Here is a 20,659-nt window from a genome sequence, read left to right on the forward strand (position 1 = left end):
CTGGGATGCAGGAAAAAGGGAGCAAACGAGCTAGGCAGTCAAAATGGGGTTCGCCATCTAACAAATACCTAGAGAGAGCCCTCAGTATGGGACAGTATTTAAAGAATGAACATAAAACCTCCAGATTCCTACAAGAAGCAACCCTGCCTGCATGTAGCTCTGTTGTTTTTCTTGCCCTCTTCTGTGTATGTGTTCTCTGGCTATAAGAATAGACTAGAAAACTCTACCTGCTAGTTTTGATTCCAGTCGGAATGTGGACCAAGCACATATCCCACACTTCTCCTCCGAGTAACTCTAGATGAGACTGCATGAGAACAGTATTAAACCACCAGTGGCTGAACCGGAGCCCCTGCTACCGTGTTCTCACTGCTGCTGCAGCCTGTAGGACTGGGCAGATGGTATCAGCGCCAGGAAATACATAGCAACAAAAACTTCTGTCACTAGAGCCAGTGTCATGCTTGTTGTCAATGCAACGAGTTAATGACAGGATTAGAAACCAAGTTTCCTCCTCTAATCCCTACCCATGCCATTTTCAGGTTTAGTCAGACTCGGGACTGCTGCTGCTACAAGTGTTTAGCTCAGAATTATGTCCCAAATAGCTTCAGCAGACAGCACTGCTTCTGTCCTGCCACGTGCTGAAAGCTCTGCATAGTAGTGCTTGGTCTTCTTTCAGGGAGTGTAGCTCTCGCTCTGCAAAAATCATCGTCAGGTCCTTGGAGAGACCATAAGTGCTGAAGATGATCAGTGGTGGTAAGTCAGGGTGGGTGGAATACTTCCATGGAAACAATTAATGAAAAGCAGGGAGAAAAGGTGAACATTATCTGTCTTTGCACATTTTTGTCAGAGAAAATGCCTGCTTTCGATTTTTGTCAAACTGCATTACTGCTTTATCAGAAATCAAGATTTGAGTATTTTAAAACTGGAAAAATTAACAGTGCTACTGGAAACTACACTGTGATATTCTCTAGTTTATTATTATTGAGCTTTGAAAGGTAACCAAGTCTGATCCTTTGGGGTGTTTCTCAAGACTTAATCTTTGTTATAAGGAAATTATTTAAATGTTATTTGACATTGTTGTTGCAAAGTTAGGAAGAGTCTTGGTGACGAAGTACCGTTACTTTGTACAAGTCCAAGCAGGAACACCTCTCTAACCCGTCAGTCTGTCTGCCCAGTTGCCCAGGGGCCTCGATCTTTGCAGGAAAATTACCCTTGAAAAACAAATCCAGTCCTCCTAATCTCAGTCCTGCTAAAATAAGCTAGCCCTTTGGCCAGAGAAATGTTGTTTTGAGATCTGCAATTCGGAAGGGGATACAGCCACAGGGATCGGGGCAGTTGGCGGAGCCCTGTACTCCGGGAGTCTCATGTTTGAGTCTCTTGGCATGTTTTCAGTTATCTAGGGGGCATTTATATAGTTTTATTTCAGCCAAAAATGGAAAGCACAGAAGATGATGTAGGAGGGCTCTTCATAAGCTTGAGGTGAGCTGAGAGCAGCCAGGTGTTTCAGTGAATACTACCTATGACTAGCAGAGCACTATCTGATTGAAGGTTTTTCCTTGCCAGCAGTGATGACTCACATGAATTATCTTTCCTCTTTGTATACTGTCTAGTGTTTACTCATCACATTTCTGTATTGTTTTTCATTTCTTGCAAGAAAATGAAAAATATTATTACCAAATTTCCCTTCAGTTTAGGATTTTTAGACTTTTCTTGGTGCAGGGCTTCACAAACAGAAAAGTGAAATTCTTTGGGCTCTGTGCTGCTTGGATGGCATTTTTGGAGGGTCCTCAATTTTTTCAGTGTGGATTGCTTCTAAATCTGCCCTGCCGTGTTATTATCCTATTTCTGTTAGCTTTGTAAAAAGCTATGCAGCAGAGTTTTATTTTTCTCTGAATTGTTTATGTGCACTTACACTACAGAAACTTAATAGGAACATCTGTTAGCTGTGGAAGTGGTATGTATGACTGATCCATCATCACAGCTTCTCTAAAAAAGTAATTCCTTACATTTCCTTTGCAAGGCAGACTGCCAGAAGGTCCTCGTGTCAGTCTGTGTTCTCACTCTCTCCGTTGGTTTGTCTGAGTTCTTAAGTTACAGTGGCAGGGAACTCCAGAATACCTATAAGATATAACAAGGGAATCAGATATTTGTCTCTGAAAGACAACTTAAAAATGAAATATACTGCTATATTCATGATCACAGCTAAGAGATATTCTCTAAAATAATACAGCACTACAGTCAGTACCCTTTTCTGAAATTTTATAATATGGATACACAGTAGACAAAAGGTTACCCTGAGAAAGTTCAAAACCTTTTACTTTTTTACTTAGAACAAAACTGCAAATTAAGAACACAAACATTGCAGAACCCTTTTTTTAAAAAGATAAGTCACATTGCATATACATGAGAACAGATTTAACAAGAATATGACAAGAGCTGCATCTCACCGAGACCTGTATCACATTAAAGACAACCTTCCAGTGCATTGCAAGACTTCCAGCTTTTTTAAGACTCTCAGTTCCCCTCCCCACCCTTTATTTGCCTAGGTAATCACAAGAAGCCTCAAATTTTGCTCAACACTCCAGTCTTTATTAAGCATTTTGACTGTGCAAGATTAACCTTCATGAGTCACAGTAGTCCTCTCCTTCTGCAGTCTGCTCCCACTGCTTAAGCATTAGGTACCTCCTGGAGAGATCCTAAAGCAATAATAAGCTCAAGTTCACCAGACGTGTGCTCTACCGCAAAATGTAGCTCCCCTCTTGCCGCGATCTCAGCATTTGCCGCCTGCGTGGCATGCAGAGCGCCCGGACACACTGGTGGGATTTGTACAGTAACATGAGGTCATGGACAAAGCTCTGTGCTGCAGTCCAAGTCTAATAACACATCAGAGGCGAGATCAAAAGACTAATGGATCATCAGCTTCTATTATTAATATTGTAAATGAAACAAAGAGGAAAGATCAGTCTCTCCCCTTAACTTTTTATTTCCTTACTTTTCCAGGCTAGGGTAACGGGCATGCATCCTGTCGCAGCCTGACCTGACGCTAACCATCAGTTCTGTTTAGTTAGTAAAATGCAGGTGCTGTGGATCCAGTGTGTCTCACTTGGGTGATGTCTTTCGTTCTTACCTGTTTAAAAACCTCTCACAGCATGCTAAACTTAGGGGTTTTTTTTTCTTTTTGTACCTATTATTATAATGCATCAGTAAGGGACAATTTAAATTCTTGTTAGTTAATACAAACAATAGACGTCCCTTTCTCTGCCCTTTCCTCCCCTCCTCATATATGGATTGTGGTGGGAATTTCTAATTGAAATTTCATTAGGATAAACAAATTAAGATTTATGGTTGGACTCTATGATCTCAAAGATCTTTTCCAACCTAAATGATTCTATGATTCTAAGATGAAAGAAACTGTTGCAGAGTCAGAGGACTACAAAATTGAAAAAAAACAGAATTCATATGATGACCACAAAACAGAAAAAAATCTTTAAATAACTTTTTACAAAGTTAAGAAAAGCGACACAGGAAGGTCAATGACAACCAATACAAGCAAGCCAACAAAAGTCTCATACGGGGATAGCACAGGACAGCAGGATATGTATTTCTTAGCATAATAACTACAGGGAAGAGGAGATTTTAACATCTTCCTAGTGCATCACAGTTCAGATTATGGCCCATCTTGGCCAGGCAAGCAAGAAAGAGCTGGGATAACTCCTGGTGCAAACTTTCACTCCTGCTCCAAAAACAATCTGGTGGCTGTTGCAGAAGGGTCATAATGCCCAAGAGTCAGAATCTGCTACCTTCCCACCACAGCCCTTGCCCAGGCTCTCGATGGACTGAGAACCAAATCCCTTCCTGCATCTGAGAAGACATTTCTCTGCCATTTGCCAGCCTACTGAGCTTTGAATAACAGCATGTCCAGTTTGGTTTTTGAAAAATAATCATCCTCTCTTTCCAATATGTTTATTGCCAGGTTATTCAAACTGTATTTACTAGGTTAAATCTGCTGAGAATGTAAGTTCCACTCCCATATATGGCCTAGTGAAGATGGTATGCAGTGTGTGTTGCCTTTATTTTTTATAATTAACCACACAACACGATTAAAAATCCAAGCATGTGCAGCTCAGCTTGGAAGTCCGGTCAGCACCACAAAGGAGCTATTAGGATTGGAGACAGGCAGATGTTTGAAGGTTAGGGGGCTCTCCTCTGCTTTTTGGGTTTTGGGTTGCTTATTGTGGTATATTTTAGTTTTTCAAGGTAAGTATGCCATGTATGTCCTCTTGCAAGCCGTGGTAGGGAACTTGCTTGTCATAAGTATGTGGTCAGATGGTGAATGCACAGTCTGAACATGTAGCCACTTACAGAGCCACTTACAGGCTTGCAGAGCCAAGAGAGTGGTTTTTCTGTACAGTCCTTCTGATGCTACAGGGAAACTTTTTGTTTCTAAAGAGCCTTCAAGGGTGAAGCCAAAATGCAGCCCAAGTTTAAATTGCCTTTCCTTGAAAAATTTCTGTCTGTGGATAGCTTGAACGCGGCACCTGTGTGCGCTTGATTTGAATGAGTTTGTGGGATTTTATGTATCATGATGGGGCTGATCAAAAGCACTGACTGAGATGATGTGAAACCAGATGGCTATAATGACCATCCTGAAAACCTTTTCTCTCTATTCTCTCCAGCCTTACCTACACAATGAGCAAGAGAAGCAAAAGGTTGCAGGAGCTCCACAGGGATGTGCTCAGCCAGAAGAGTAAACGGTAGTAAAAAAATTATCATCTGGGATCTCCCCAAGAGATAGAACTAGAGCTGCTGAAAGCCAGCCGTACAAATTGCTGTAAGGTTTGCAACTGCCTCAACAGTTGTGAAACTGGAAACAGCCAGCAAGTCTGTCTGTGGTAGCCAAAGCACCTTCCTCGTTCTCCTGGCCAGGAGGAGATCATCTGCTACGGCAACTGGTACCATGCATGCACACACTCAGGTACAAACCCAGACCAACAACAATGAAGAAGACCCAAAATACCTAGATAATGGGAACCTTTTCTAGAGATACCACGGATGAGTTACCTGGTTGCCTTTTGTCCGGTCTTGGCATCACGAAGGAAGCCAGCAAAGCAGCTTTTTTAGTGTTATTAGCATACTTCCTTCCACTGTTAGTTATAAGGACTGCATAACACTCTCCAAAGTTGTTTGGTTTTTTTTTTAACAAACTGCTAGTGTTAGAAAAAAGATTGCAAATCATTTAGTAGTAAAAGTCAACAAGCTTTTTGTTATTATTGGGAAATGAATAAAAAAAAAAAATTATGCTTAAACATGAAAAGTCCAAAGATGTTAGGTGTTTGTCAAAACAAATCATGGGAGACACATTTGTGTTCCATACAAAAATAGATTTATTGAAAATCTTAAGGAAAATAGTATGTTCCGCCTGTTGTGCTATCACCTGCTTATCACGATGGCCAATGTTTGTAATAAAAATGTTAATAACCAAACCACTATTTCGTACACTAACTTTGAATTTTATACACCAACTTCAATGTCAAGGCTGATTTAAGAAGTACCTTTACACAGAAGTTTTTCTTGATTCTTTTTTTGCGTGTCTGTTAAAGTTAGTGTAATTAAGGGGTTGATGAGAATCTTAAGTGCTTAGTCTGCATGTTGCACGGGTCTTGCTCCAGAAAAAATAGCTGTATGATACGGGAAAAAGTGGGTTTGTTTTCATTATAATTGCCCATCTTGTGCATTGGCAGCATGAGTTCAAATGAGAAACAGTAAACCTTTTTAAATCGTATGTTTCCCATTTTCTGTTATTATTCATAATAATTGAACCCTCTTGCTTTCTTGATGCTCATATTGCCGCAATGTTCCTGAAGCTGTACATTCTGTATGGTACCCCTAAGTTACGGCTATAAAGGTTGTACAGAGCTGCACACAAAAAAACCCAAAATAAAAGCAGTAAAACGCAATAGCGTGGCCTTCAGCCCGCCAGGCCACCACCGGCAGCACCCACTGCTACAAGCAGGGAGGGAGTACAGGGCGCCAGGAGATCCCGAGCTTCATCTTTTGAAACGTTCCACGGCTCACATTGATGTCACCTTGGCTCTTTGAGGCGCCTGGGCTCTTCCTTCCCGGTTGCTCATTTTTAGGGGCGTTGAGCGCCCCCGGCACGGCGACGCGCGGTCCTAACCGGCCCAGCTACGGCCGCGGGCGGCCCCTTGTCCAGCCGCGACCCCTGCCACCCCCGCTTCTCGCCCGCGGCAACGGCCACCCTGAGGCGTCCTGCGGCCCGCACGGCTATCACCGGGCTGAGCCGGGCCCGCCGCCCAGGCCAGAAGCCCCAGGCCCCGACCGTCCGGGCCGCCACGGCGGCGGGAGCGCCGCACCATGGGCCCGCGGCCTGCCCGGCCGGGTTCGGGGGGACGGGCCCCGCCGCCGAGGCGCTGCCCGCGGACAAACCCGGCCCCGCCGCGCCCCCCCTCCACGGCCCCCCGGGAACTGCCGCCCCAGCACCCTCCGCGGCACCGGGGGACCCGCGCTGCCCGCGCCGCCGCCACGGGGAACAGCTCCCGGGCGCCCCTCGCGCTGCCGCGGGGGGAGGGGCGGGAAGGGCGGCGGGCGCACGCGCGCTGTGGCCCCGCGGCCGCAGAGGGGGCGGCGCCGCGGCGGAGGGGGAGCGCGGAGCGGCGCGGGGCGGGCGGCGCAGAGCGGCCCGCGGGGGGCGGAGCGAGGCGGCCCCGGGCCCGGCTCCGCTGTCAACACCGGCCAACATGGCGGCGCGGAGGCCCCGCGCCGCCTCAGGTCAGTGGGCGCCCCGCGGGCCCGGGCGCGTCCGCAGCGACGCATCCTGTACCGTCCCCTGGCGGGAGAGGGGAGGAGGCGCGGCGCGGCGGCCGCCCTTCCTCTCGGGGGCGAGGGGCAGCCCGGTCCCGGTGCCGGCGCCCGGGGGCGGGGGAGGGATGGCCCGGGCTCTGCCCCTCCCCCGTCCCCGTCGTGTCGCCCCCCCCCTCGCCGCTCGCGCGGCCGGTGGGGGAGGGGAGGGGACGGGCGGGGCGCCTGCGCGCCAGGTTGTTGTCGTTGGCTCGTCCCGGGGGGAGGCGGGGCTGGGCCCTCGGCGGGGCGCGGGGGGAGCGGGAGCGCCTTGCCGCACCGCACCGCACCGCACCGCACCGCGGCCGTGCGAGCGCCGCCCTCCTGCACGGGCAGGGCCCGGCGGCCGGGACAGCCAGCGCAGCCCAGCCCAGCCCAGCCCTGTCCCGCGGGGAGGGGGCGGCGGCCACCCGCGGAAGGTGCGCTCGCGTTATCTTTTTCCACGCGACGCGTTACACTTGTGTGAGTTTTGATCCGAGCCATACTAATGAAGGGGCAGAATCAGCTGACGCTCTGTGACAACCTGTTTGTTTTCCTCCACTTAAAGCAGCTGAACAGTTTGCGCTTGATACCTTAAAGCTGGAAGGGCCATTCAGTACCTTCTGAGCATTATGGGCCTTGCTATTTATGTTCTAGTACTCAGGAACACTTAGGTGATAATAAAGGGAAATAATTCATATCTACGTGTGTATTTCTTGCATTCTCTAACTTTTACCCATACTTGTAGTAATACTTTAAAAACAGCTGCTGAAATTCTTAATCAAATGTTACATATCTGCAGTCTCACTTTATAATTCTAGGAAGTAATTCAACTTCTCTTCCTCTCTGGAATCACCCAGTATCATTGCTGAACTTACATTTCACATTAAATCTATTTAACCAAAGTAGACTTTAGTTCATTTATGTGTGTCCATAGAACTATGATAATGCTTTTAAAATATTTTTCTTTAAAAATTTTCAAGCCATCTCTTCGCTTTGATGTCTGAGTATACATGGTATTTAGGTTCTCTAACTTGGAGTTGCAGGATGCCTATTTTGAAAATTTGATGGAATTGTACTGCAAATATGGAGCTTCATGGAAGTCCCAGCTTCATCTATTTCACCTGTTGTGGAAAAGCAGCAGAAGTGTCTCTTCTTGGCTTATTAGTGTATGCTAGTGTGTAGCCCTCTGAGGAAAACACTAGGCTAGAGGTTCTCAATCTTTCAAAGTTTTAGTCTGTCCAGTGGAGATGTGTGAGCTCTTTCATAAGTTTGACGTGTTTCACATTGCTTAAGATCATAAAAGACATTGTAGTAGGTCAGATGAAAGCCCAGCATCCTGTGTCCGAAAGCCATTGGCTGCAGGGTGATCTAAGAAAGATTTAACAGGGTAAGCAGGTATTGTTACTTTCTCAGAATGTTTGTAATGTTTTTCAGCCCAGGACCTCATTAGCCATGGTTAAGATGTTTGTCTCTGACAGCCTTTGGCAGATCATTTGGGTCCATCTCCCCCTCTTTAATTTCTTCTGTTGTTATTTGGAGTCCACATCAGCTTTTGGTATCTACAGCATCCTGCGGCCAGCTGTTCCACAGGTTAACTCGGGCTTCCAGCAGGGGCTTGCTTTTTTTGTGTTGAACAAGCTACCTGCTGGTTTCATCCAATACATCTTAGTTCCTGTATTTGAACAGGTAGGAGATCCCTGTTCACCTTTCCTGTGCCAGTCATGGATTTTATAGATTTTATTTCCCCCTGTGGTCTTCTCTTCCTTACCTTGAACATTATGGCATAAAATCTCAAAATTCTTTATTCTTTGAGCTGCTGGATCATAGGTAGCCTGTATGCTGCAATTTAAACCATTGGATTAGCCAGTTAATACCATAACCAATTCTGTTAACGTTTGGTTTTTTTACATAAATTGTTAATTTACTGTATAACTGAGAAAATTACTTCTTTTTGTTTTGTTTTTCTTTTAAGAGCATGAAAGTGACGATGATTCCTATGAAGTGTTGGATTTAACAGAATATGCACGTCGTCACCATTGGTGGAATCGTGTGTTTGGCCGGAATTCAGGACCAATTGTAGAAAAATACTCTGTAGCTACTCAGATTGTGATGGGTGGTGTGACTGGCTGGTGAGTGAGCATCACTTTTTGTAACTGTCCTAGACATTTTACTGTGTTAAGAAGATCCCTTTCCAAGGCTATTTGTATCCTCTCTAACGGGATTTCATTTATCATTGATCAAGATTATCCATGTGTGAACAATTTCTTAATTCATTACTCTTGACTTATCATTCTGAAGTGTTTTGTAGTATTGGTAAAACACCATTTATTCATACCAGTTACTGTGAAAAGGATTTAGGGAAATGTCAAGAGCTTTAAAAATACAAGGAATAAATGGAAAATTACTGCATATAGCTTTTGTTTGTATGGAAAAGCTTATTTCCTTGCTAGTATAGATTTATAAATCTAGTTATGATATTATGGCTAAGACATACTTTATAAGTAAAAGAAATGAGAAAGGAAAAAAATTGTGGCAGAGTATACTTTTCATTAAGAGCCCCATTTCATAGAGACTTTTTTTTGCCTCTAAATTCAGCTGGAGCCATTTTGTACAAATTAAGTCTGCTCTCATGTTAACTGGAGAGAGATACCACAGCATAGTTGTGCTAAAATAGTTCATGGTGAAAGCTAGATAGTACAGATAAGAACTTAAACTGGAAAATATGGCCACAGCCGTAGCAGTTATGTCAAGGTATTTGTTATTCATGCAATGTCTCTATTCTAGTACTCTTAAAAAAATGTTAAGTACAGTGAAAAACAGCATTATAGTAGCAGAGTGACTTTTAAAATGGAGTTATGCAAGATCTGGAAGATGAAATAGACCAAAAATGAAATTGTCACGTCCAGGCTCAGCACAGCTTTGAGGAGTGTAGGCTTAGCTTTCAGTCTGATTTTTTGGGGTTGTTTTTATTTTGTTTGTTTTTTGCCTCTGTAGCCTTAATATTATTTTTAGAAGTTAGATGTGTATACATAAACTCTGAAGCTTCCAGGGAATAGTTCATCTGGCATCCATAAAAACTGGCTTCTTGAAAGCTGGAAACTGTGTTTCAGTATCTGTAGATGTATATACCTCTCTATGCATTTCATGTATATAAATACGAATTTACTTTTCATGTGCAGGGGGGGAGAAAATTTCCCTCTGTGTGTGGGCTGGGGGCGGCAGGGGGGCAGGTCAGACACCAGCAGAGTTGTCCAGGGAAGTTGTGGAACCATTAGCCTTGGAAAAACTCAGCGCTTGCCCAAGTTAGGACCCTGAGCAACCTGATTTAGCTTGGAGGCTGGATTGGACTTTGCAGGTGGCCCAGTTTTGGGTAGGCAGCTGGACTAGATGACCTCCAGAGGTCCCTTCCTGCCCAAACTATTCTATATCAATATCTGTGCAGCTCTGTGTTTGATATGAGAGGGGAGACTGCAAACAAGATAATTAATTTTCTGGCTGCCTTGATCCCATTAAAAATAGACTGAGGCCATGTCCCAGTAGAGGGGCCCCTCTGATTTTTAAGTGTTGTGGTAAGGATGTATCTTCTTTTTACCTGAGATACTTAAGTTATGGGTCGTGTAGTTAATATAAATGATGGTAGAATATATTTACCTTTTGGTAATTACCATTTGGGAACTGTTATAGTGGCACTTTCATATTACTACATTGTGCTTTATTAACATGCTACATTTAATAGGAGCATACAGCTTTTCTGTGCAGACGAGCTCTGGAGATCTCAATCTTACTTTAAAGGGGCCATCAGACAGCCACGAATTAGCAACCATTACTCATGTTGACTTGTGTTAGGTATTCTTAATTATTGTTTGTATTAAATATTCTGATTTTGAAATTTTAAAATGTGAAATGATACAGTTGCTTTGTTAAATTAAAAATAATAATAGTTGTAGTTGGGAATTTTAGAGTGTGGCATTTTTCAGCAGACAACTTCATTGGACTGGGTTTTTTTTGTTTTGTTCTCCTAAGGTGTGCGGGATTTTTGTTCCAGAAAGTCGGAAAGCTTGCAGCAACTGCAGTAGGTGGTGGCTTTCTTCTGCTTCAAGTATGTAGCATTTCATGCTTTCTAAGTTGGCAAATATTATTTACTAAACAATAGGAAAAACACAGCTGTTGGGTAAAATTTAATTAGGAAGGCTTCTTATCTACTTCATCTTTTTAGTCTTATCAGTCAAAAACTTACATTTCAGCTGTAATATTGTGTACAAAAGACACAGTTCTAAAAAATGAATGGTGAATCAGAATCTACACTGTCCTGTAAAATAGTTTGTAGTAAGCCAAAAGAAACCGGTGTGCAGAAGCTGAGATGCTGTATGTGATTCACTGTTGTCACATCAGAGGAATTTCCTGTAAACCTGTGGTTAGGGAGATAAGGAATTTAAGCTGAGTTTATATTAAACAGGTTTGAGAATTTTATCAGTGCTTTAGAAGAAGTAGGCTTCTTTGGCAGTTGCTTGGAACACTTGCTGTGGTCCCATTATGAAGTCGTGTTTTTGTCTTTTCTCCCCATGCTGTACTATACTAGTTATATCTGTTGAACCTCTGAAGCTTTGCTGATTTCTGATAGCATCGTTGCATTCCTCTGTTCAGTTGGATTTCACATCCAAAAATTTTTAATGATGTTCCCTGGCACGACCATTTCCATTTTTCATCAGGTATTGTGGTATGGGGAGGACATATTTCCAAAAAGCCTTTAAATTAGATGATGAAACTTTTAAGTGATGGAGAATTTCACATACCCTTCTGTAAGATGCCAAGTAATTCTTAATTTTTTTACTGGCATTTTTTCATGTTTTAATGCCCATGAGCTTGTCATTTTTCCTCAAATCATTCCAGAGGAAGTAGACCGGTGCCTACTTAGGTTCAATCATATACCATTTTTTGAGACAGGCTGTTAAAGATACATATTTTTTTAATTTATTTAATCTTTTCAGCATCACCCTGGAGGATTTCTGAAAGGTGTATCCCACTTCCAGTTACTCCTTTGATTGTAATGGCTGTTGCAGTCAACCAGTGATCTGGAAGATTTGGGTAGTACCTGTGATTGTTGCTGCATAATGCATCAAAACATCACAGCTGTGTGAAGTACTCTTAACTTTCTTCATAATCATGTTCGCTACTGGGTTTAGGTTTGGTTTGGGTTTTTTTTTTAAGCCACGTGCTAAACTTACAACATAGAACTGCAGCAGTCTGTGTGAGAGTGTGGACTCCTGGAACTATTTGGTTTAAGTTTTCAACAAATACGAAGTGTATTTTATTTTGAGTTACTCAAAAGCAATGGAAATGCATCCACAATGCAAAAAGTCAAAGAGAAATAGTTTCGATACGAAGCTTTACAGTAGTAGCATTCATTCCACTTCACCATTGTACATTGATGACCTTTTTGAATCTGGAAATCACTGGTTATTGGGCTTGTACCTGAACATAGGGATGAATTTTACAAGGGTGCTGAATCTGAAATAGTTAAGACCATACAGATGTAAATTTTTGGCAAGATGCGCTATGCCAGCAAATGAATCAATGTGATGGAGTACTTTGGACGTCTTTAGCCCATAATGTGTATTTCTGGATCATGACGGAAGAATTAATCATTTATTGAGGTATATATATACACACACACAGTGGATCTTGAAGTACTTGTCACCTCTTTCATCCAGTTGACTTTAGGATCTGAATCCCTCTTCCTGTGTTGTGTGCCACTGGTCTTAATTCTTTTAATGACAATTCTAACCTAAGTATGACTGAAGAGCCTACAGAACGGTGGGCTGGCATCCAGGGGTAGCAGGTAGAGAATGTTGCCTGCAGGTACCTTCATTAGTACTTCCAACTACAGAAAGCTGAAAAGTTAAAACTAAGACCTGTAGAGAAAGGAGACTAGAAATTGTTTAAAACACATTACTTGCGCAGTGTTTTTGCTTGTTGAGCTGTGATGCTTGGAGAGCTTTCCATTACATAAAACTTATTTGTCATGTGTTTGAGTGTCTGATTTCTTAGTTGATCTCATTTACAGTGTATCTGAAAAGAGATACTATTCATGAGAAAAAGTGAGTTTCATATTTTGAGTTGTCGATATCTTTAATTAAGTAAGACCACATTCTCTTGGAAGGGAATGAGGTAAATGCCGTGGTCTTTCTTTTTAATTCAGAATGTTTTGCATTTTAAAGGTGAGTCATAAATTCTATAGTGTAATTACATTTCCGTAGTCTTTAATTTTTTCATTTAAAGATCACACATTGTAAATTTAATTTCCATATGAATACATGTTCAGCACTTCCCCTGAGTGGGCAGAGTCGCATTTCAGCACATGACTAGAAACTTCCTTTTTATCTGTAGATTTATCTGAAGTTGCAGATTTCATTCAACTGCTGATTGCACTATTGACATTGTAATTGTGTGCTAAAACAAAAACTACAGAAGGCAAAAGTCTTGTCTAAAGCCCATTCAGTGAATCATTTCAGTCGTGAAATTAAAAAAAAAATGTATTTTTTTCTTCAGCGTGTAATGACTTTTCAAAAAATCTAGTAGCAAACTGAAAGCAATACATTTCTGGAGTGTCAGTTTGTACAAGAAGCAAAAAAGATTTGTCAGATTTTTGTAAGTGATCTAAAAGGTTTTCAGTCTTAATACAGATTAAATGAAAAGTAGTCTGAGGAAGAGAATAAAAATGATATTAAAGAATTTTCATAGTCTCAAAATGAAGATCTATTATCACATCTTTGATCAAATTAAGCTGTTGAAATATCCAGCACAATTAGCTATCCTTTTTATTGAAATAGATGTAGTTTTTCAAATATGCTGGTATGAGAGCAATATCCATATACTGTATTAAGGAAAATATAATTCATTTCTCATAACAAGTACAGAATTTTCCTTGGATAACTTCTGTTTTATACAGCACAGTTCAGTGAAATCCTGAAGAGCAGGGAAGTGTGAACTCACGTGGTTCTGCTATAATGAAGTGGTTAAAAGCAGTTGCTCTTAATGAGTGCCTGTTCTCTCTTCTGTGTTTTTAAACTCCTGTATCCTTAATAGTGGTTTCATTGCTTTTTGCTCTGCAGTCTGCGTAAAAATTACAAGTTTTTCCATTGTGTGTTGACTATTATTTAATCATAAAATTGTGGGGGGGGTCAGTTATTTGTGCTTTCACTAATATATTTTGCCTCATCCTGTTAATATACAATTGATTCAATGCTTCATTAAATTATCTTCTGACTTAAAAAAAGTAAATTTTTGAAAACAACACAAGAGGCAAGATAAATGCTAAAATATCCTTGGCTGTATCTCGTAGAGTAGTTTGTTGATACCATGCCATGATGATGATGATGATGTGGCATTTCAGTGAAGTGTGGAGAGAACAACATGCTTCTAGGGGTGGGGACTTAATAAGAAAGAGTTGTATTCAGTTTTGCCTTGAACATCCCACTTGACAGTTGATGTGTGCAGACTTTGAGGGAACATTCTGTGGAACAGCCAAAGCAAATGGTAGTTGGAAGTTGACCTTTTAAAGAAATACCGTATTTCTGGCAGGTTTTGACATGAAATGGAGGGGTATGGTTTCTCTGTCTTTGTAAATTGGAGTAGTTTCAGTGGTTACAGTGGAGCTGTGCTAGCAGGTGACGGCTGAAGATACAGCCTCTGCAGTTTAACTCTTACAAAAAAAGGTTGTGTCATTTCTCAGTCCCTCATTTTCTTTATGTATTGAAGTTAGAGACTTGTCAGATCTGTTCCGGAAACTGGTTGAGTGTGATGGGGGTTGCTACCTATCTAAATACCAGAAGATACTTAAAAGTGCGCATGTTTTCTGTGTGCTACACAAGCAGCTGAGCACAGGGAGCTCACGTGTATCTTCTGGGCTTAGTTGGACTTTTTTTTAGTATGAGAGATTTTTGTCTTTGAGGAAATTAAAGACTCTTTTGTCCCGTCTTGCCATATAAAAGTTTTACTCTTAAACATTTTTTGCTCGTTAGTCTTAATACTGTTTCACAATAACAAAGTGCTAGCATACCTCTCCAGTATCACTCCCAAAATGACATCTTCCCATCCAGATTCTCTCTTGAAAGATGCACTTATTTTTAGTATTCCTGCAATGATATATTTTTCAATTGCCTTTTTGGAAAAAATGAATTCTTTTTTTCAACAGTTTTGGAAGGTCTTGAACAAAAATAAATTTTACTAATGTGATACATGAGAGAGAGATGCATGTATATAATATATATTATGCCATTATCATATGTACTTCTATAGATAGATTTCTGTATATACAGAAATAGATGTACCCCACCCCCATGTCTTTTTAAGAGACGTGATCTCTATGTGTAGACTTAGATGACTCGTTATCTTAAGTATGGAACTGATAATGGAGTGTTATTTTAGTTTGTTGTTGTAGGGGCTGGGTTTAAGAATACTAGTGAACTTTTTAAGAAATTGTGTTTATGTAAATTTACTGTTGTAAGCAAATAATTTTTTTATGATGTATTAGGGTCTAAAAATTGAAAGCTGTCTCACCAGCATTTGAGTCCGGTGGGATTATTTCTGCGCTTGTATACGAAGTTATGTAATTAGTAGGATTGCAGCCAAAGCCAATACGACGCAGGCTCTGACTATCACTGCAGTGAAGTACAACATTTTTTTTCTTCTCAGTTATAGATCTTACATTGAAAACATTGATCTCTGTTGCTTATTTCATAGATGTGTACAAATGCTCAAAAGCAGAACTTAAGATCTCTGCTCCTAAGTTCAGGGAGAAAAGTATAATTTTTATTGTGTACACTGGAGTTTTGGTACAAACTGAAGTTGTAACTACTGCAGAGCTAAACAGAACTTAATTAAAAAATTATGCCTCATCTTTGTACTGTATGGATAACTGAGCTAATTAAACTAGTCTTAATGAAATACTTCCTTTAAAGTCCTTTTACTTAGATTTTTTTTTTTTTAATGAGCAAGCAAATATATTAACATTTCATACATTTTGTTGACTGGGTAGATCAGTCCATATTTACTTTTCAGTTTTATGAGTTAGAAGGCACTAACTTAATGTTTGGGCCTTTTTGAAATTCTTGTAATAATGTTAAATTCATAAAAGAAAAATTGCCCCAGTGTACAGCCTTTTCTGTTCCTGGTATGTCATCCAGTGACTGGATGTGCAACTAGTACAGCTTTAAAACCAGTTTTATGTTTTCATACTGTATAATAGACAGTCGTTAATTAGCTATCCCTGCATAAACACCGGTGCCCCTCTGGATAAATGGTTTTACAATAGGCAGTCAAGGTCAATGAATCCGTTACGAATATAGTAACTTAATTTTGCATTTGTCCAGTTAATTGGTTTTTTTAAATCTTGTGCAAAGATGGAAACTGAAATTTACTTTCTTACATAGGTGGTCTTTTAGGAGCTTTGTTTTGAATTCAGACAAAATCTGTCTGAGACTTTTTTCATTTTAGTCTTTCAGGATCGTGAAATTCTTATTTGTGGTAAGGTATCTTGCTTACTTATTGTGGCTGTAGTAAAACAAGCTAGATGGTCTACGTTTAGTTATATGGTATGTGAAAGTCAAAATTCAGTACCAGTAAGCAGTATGAAACATTTCTTTTTATGTCAAACCTAATAAATTGTATATTTAAATGTGTTCCGTGAAAGTTCATCATCTGTGACTTTGATTTACCAATTGTACTGTTTCCATAGAACACTGTTACATAAGTGACGTAAATTTGCCAAACATGACTTTAAGAAGGACCTGAGAAATCTCACTCTTTATGAAGAACTTTTGGTATAACAGTCATTTACCCTGTAAAGTCAGTGGTCTGTATCTATCAGTCTTAGCAGTTAAATAAGCAGTAATCGTTAGTTTTGGGGGTTTTCCTTCTCTCTGGTTTTTTTTTCCCAACCAGTGAGTTGTTTAACTGTTCTCTAGAGCATGCAGTAATTGCCTGATTGTTTTGGGGTTTTTTTAAGCTGTGATCTTATAAACATTTAAATATTTATTTCTTTTGTGAATTGTCTTAAAGAAATTGGTCAGATTGTCAGTGTTGGTCAAGTAACAGAACATCTTACTTGTTTCCAGGATCAAATCTTAGTAACAGAAATAAGGCAAAATCTCACGGATGTTTAAGCATTTTGGGAGTTCAAGTGTAAATTGGTATGAACAATCCCCCAAAACTTACTCATTTTGCTGATGTTACAGAACTTGTGCTGTACCCAGGCCATGTTATTTTTCTACTCACTGGCTTTGTGTTGTAGAAAGTATGAGAATTCTCTTGTATCTAATACTTTTTTGTTGGACACTTTAAATGATGTAGGGCAAAATAAGGGGTTTCAGTATTTCTAAGGATGATTCTGATTAGCCCCAGATACCTTCTCACAAATCAGAATTCCACAATTCTGAAAGAAGCTGAAATTAAAGAGTTTTTTCATTGTTGTCCTATGATTGTGGTTTTCTTACAAGTAAAGTTACCGTAAATGCTGAAGGAAAAACATTTTTATTTAAACCTTTTATAGCTGAAAAATAGAGAATGGGTAAAATTAACGAGAGTCTACTGAACTTTGCTGTTGCTTGTTCTAATTTGAACTGCTGTTACTGTGGAAAATATTAGTGTTTGAAGCAGTGTACCTGCTATAACTGAACAATCTCTTTTCCTGTATCTGTAACTATAAAAAAACCCCACACACCCCTCCAACTTTGTAGGCACTAAGAAACTGTATTTTGACTTGTAAAATGTTAACGACAATTGTACTAAATACCCTTTATTTTCCTAGATCGCTAGTCATAGTGGATATGTACAAGTTGACTGGAAGAGAGTTGAAAAAGATGTAAACAAAGCAAAAAAACAGTTAAAAAAACGTGCAAATAAGGCAGCACCGGAAATCAATACTTTAATTGAAGAGGTAAGCCTAAGGTGATAAACTCTTTTCTACCAGCCAGTTTTTCTTACCTTCAGCTGCAGGTGATGATTAATTGAAAATGCAGGTGCAAAACTGGAAGGCATCAGAAATACTCTGGCTGTATTATTTTATTAAAAGTTATCAGATTTGTCTCTCTTTTATTCATTTAGCATTCTATTTTTTCACTCTTAAAGATGACACAAACACTTCAAAGTTAATGCATTTCTACAGCTGATACGGCTTAGGGACTGCCACTGACTTTGCCATTTAGTCTGTGTGGATTCTTGGCTAGCAAGAAAGCCAGTGGGGTCATGACACAGTAAAAAGTTGAAGATACTGTGGTTAAAACATGGTGGCTACAAAGACAAAAGACAAATTTTCTTAGACTGCTGATAACAGAATTACTTGGTTGTACAAGACTGACCTTTCTTTCTGAATAAAAGCTAGGACTACTTCGTAACTAGAGTTGCGGTTTTTATCTCATTTTTATACAGTTCCAAGAATGTCTGTCTGTGGAATCTGTCAGTTATGTACTACATTGAAAAGAGGTAGCCTGTGATACTGATGAGTGTCACTGGGGCTATTTTGTTCTGTTGTTTGAAGACTTTAATTATTTGGTCTTTGGGGTTTTTTTAAAAGTACGTTTAGCCTTTTCCACATATTTTCACACTTCATACAGGCCATCTAAGCTGCTTTCTTAGTGACTGTGAATCCTGGCTTGGAAGATGCTGCAGACAGTGTAACAGCAGCCACACTGACACACTCAGATGTAACCTGTATGGAGTTGCACAGAGGCTGATAACAATTACGTTACATTTTAATGTGAATATGAAGTGGAAGTTGGAGAGATGGTTTTCTAGCTTATTCTAGCTTTTTCTTTTTTCTCATATTTTATTACTTTCTTCTAATTGTGTATTAATAGCTTATCTGAAGTGTTTGAAGTGGAGGATTTATGAAATGGCACGTTTGATATACCGTGTTATACTCTGCTATTACTTCATGAGACACTGTACACAAATGTCATTATACCTGAGTGTTTCTTGTAGAAAGAAGTTGTTGGGAAACTGGCTGATAATGGAGTGAAGTATATTTCTTTTCCAGTGATCTAGTCTTCCAAAAAACAGTTGGTTTGTTTTTAAACGTTTTTCATGTGATTAAAATTGAAGTCATGGTGGTGCTTATGCTTTTTTGCCAAGGGAGTTTGTAAAACATCTGTCTTGTTTTAAGCAAAACAAGAGTGGTATTGGCATGAAATTGCTATGACAGTTCCTCTGTATTTTGACTTTGAAAATACTAACTGTATTTTAAATATATTGTTAAAGACAGCTGAGTCTCAGTTTTCACTCCCTTGGTGCCAGCAGTTGCCACCTAGCTTTATATGTTTTTAAACACATTGCTTTCCCCTGCACCCCTCTCCCTAATTTTAGTATTCTTGTTTCCAGGCACTTGTGATTAAGTATTAAATGCTACAATCGGACACAACTAACTCAGTTCTTTACAAGTATTATTTTTCTTCTCAGTCAACAGAATTTATCAAACAAAACATCGTGGTGTCCGGCGGATTTGTTGGAGGTTTTTTGTTAGGCCTGGCATCCTAAGGACCTGAATCGTCTATTCCTGATGGCATTCATGTCGGCAAAGAACGGTTGTGGTGACAGGCTGTCTATAAGCAGTGTGCGTCACTGGTCCTTCCAGAGCAAGACGAGTGGACTAGCTAGACAACTTGGAAGCTTTTACATTTCAGGCTTTTGCCTCTTGAAGCTTGGCAAAACTAGAATTTGCTGAAAAACTGTGCAGTGCTCATTATAGCATTTCTGGGCAAAACTGGTTCATCTTCATCATGACTCTTTTTATGTATGACCTTTCAAGATCTAGCATTTTTTAAAATGTTAATTCTTGGAATATAGATATGTAGCCATACTGTAAGAAAGAAAGCTCCATTTCTATGTTTTCAGTTAAATACTGTTTATTTTAAAAGTATTTTTCTTCATGCTGTAGTAGATAGTATCAATGACTACATAATGTATATGATACTGTAATTTCAGCCTCATGGCTGTCCAGGTTCTTTAGAAGTCACTGCAATAATGATCAATCTGTAATACCTTTTTACAGAGTATTAAGTAACAAAGAATCATGAGCTTATTAAAGATGAAAATTAACTTTGACTCTGTCCTTTGTGTACACAGAAAATAAGAAAGCCTCGTGTTCATAGCTTGCAAGCATCTGGTACAAATGTTTGCAGAGATGCTTGTGATACTTGTGTGCTAAGTAAATGTATGTATGTTATTTTTCCCAGATGTGTAGATATGCGTAAACTCATTGATAAAACTGTACTACACAGATAATCATTGCAAGCGCATACTCCACAGCTATCTGACGCTTAATTGTTTTGCGTTCAGTAAACCGTGGAGGTCGTTTCAGATTTCAGTAGTTGGCGAGGTGAAGAGATGAGGCTTCTGCCTGAGCACTTCGCAAAGGCTGGTACTTTGTAGGGCTCGACAGGGTGTCAGCACAATGTGCCTGCGATGAACTGAAGGCTGCTCTTGCAGCCCATTTTAGCTGGAAATGATACTCGCTTTCATATTCACCTCTGTTGCCACTGTGTTCTCCCTAACTTAGACACAGTTTTTTGGATTTTTTTTACAGTTGTCACTTAATTTGACTTTCACTGTCTAGGGTGCCAGCTATGGAAAAATGAGGGTACAGATTGGCTTCAGTTAGCTTATTGGAAGAGTGCCTATATCTTCTGAAGTCTGGGAAAGCAAATGGGACTTAATCTGCTCAATGTGTTTGCTGCCTGTGCCTTTGATGGATCAAAGCAGGAAGTGGATTCTAAAGGAGGTTGGAGGCATAATTGTGGGTGGGCTGGAAAATTTACCCTCAAGTAGG

At 40.3% G+C, this 20,659-nt stretch overlaps 1 protein-coding gene across 3 annotated transcripts in view; it reads left to right on the plus strand.

Moving 5' to 3' along the window:
- FUNDC1 (FUN14 domain containing 1) overlaps nt 1-19,935 on the plus strand; it is a 51,809-nt gene extending 31,874 nt beyond the window's left edge. For 2 of the 3 annotated variants that reach the window (XR_005102562.1, XR_005102561.1), the window contains exons 2-6: nt 4,674-6,786; nt 8,810-8,966; nt 10,861-10,936; nt 17,645-17,773; nt 19,291-19,935. Coding sequence is in view for 1 of the 3 variants with exons in the window: in XM_037376818.1 (XP_037232715.1) it covers nt 6,756-6,786; nt 8,810-8,966; nt 10,861-10,936; nt 17,645-17,773; nt 19,291-19,368 (471 nt within the window). In the remaining 2 variants the exon portion in view is untranslated. Of the gene's footprint in view, nt 1-4,673; nt 6,787-8,809; nt 8,967-10,860; nt 10,937-17,644; nt 17,774-19,290 lie in introns of those variants that run through there. The other variant, XM_037376818.1, reaches the window with a different exon arrangement.
- Nucleotides 19,936-20,659: the final 724 nt, after the last annotated feature.

Source organism: Falco rusticolus, chromosome 2, assembly GCF_015220075.1.
Source record: "Falco rusticolus isolate bFalRus1 chromosome 2, bFalRus1.pri, whole genome shotgun sequence".
Lineage (NCBI taxonomy): Eukaryota > Metazoa > Chordata > Aves > Falconiformes > Falconidae > Falco > Falco rusticolus.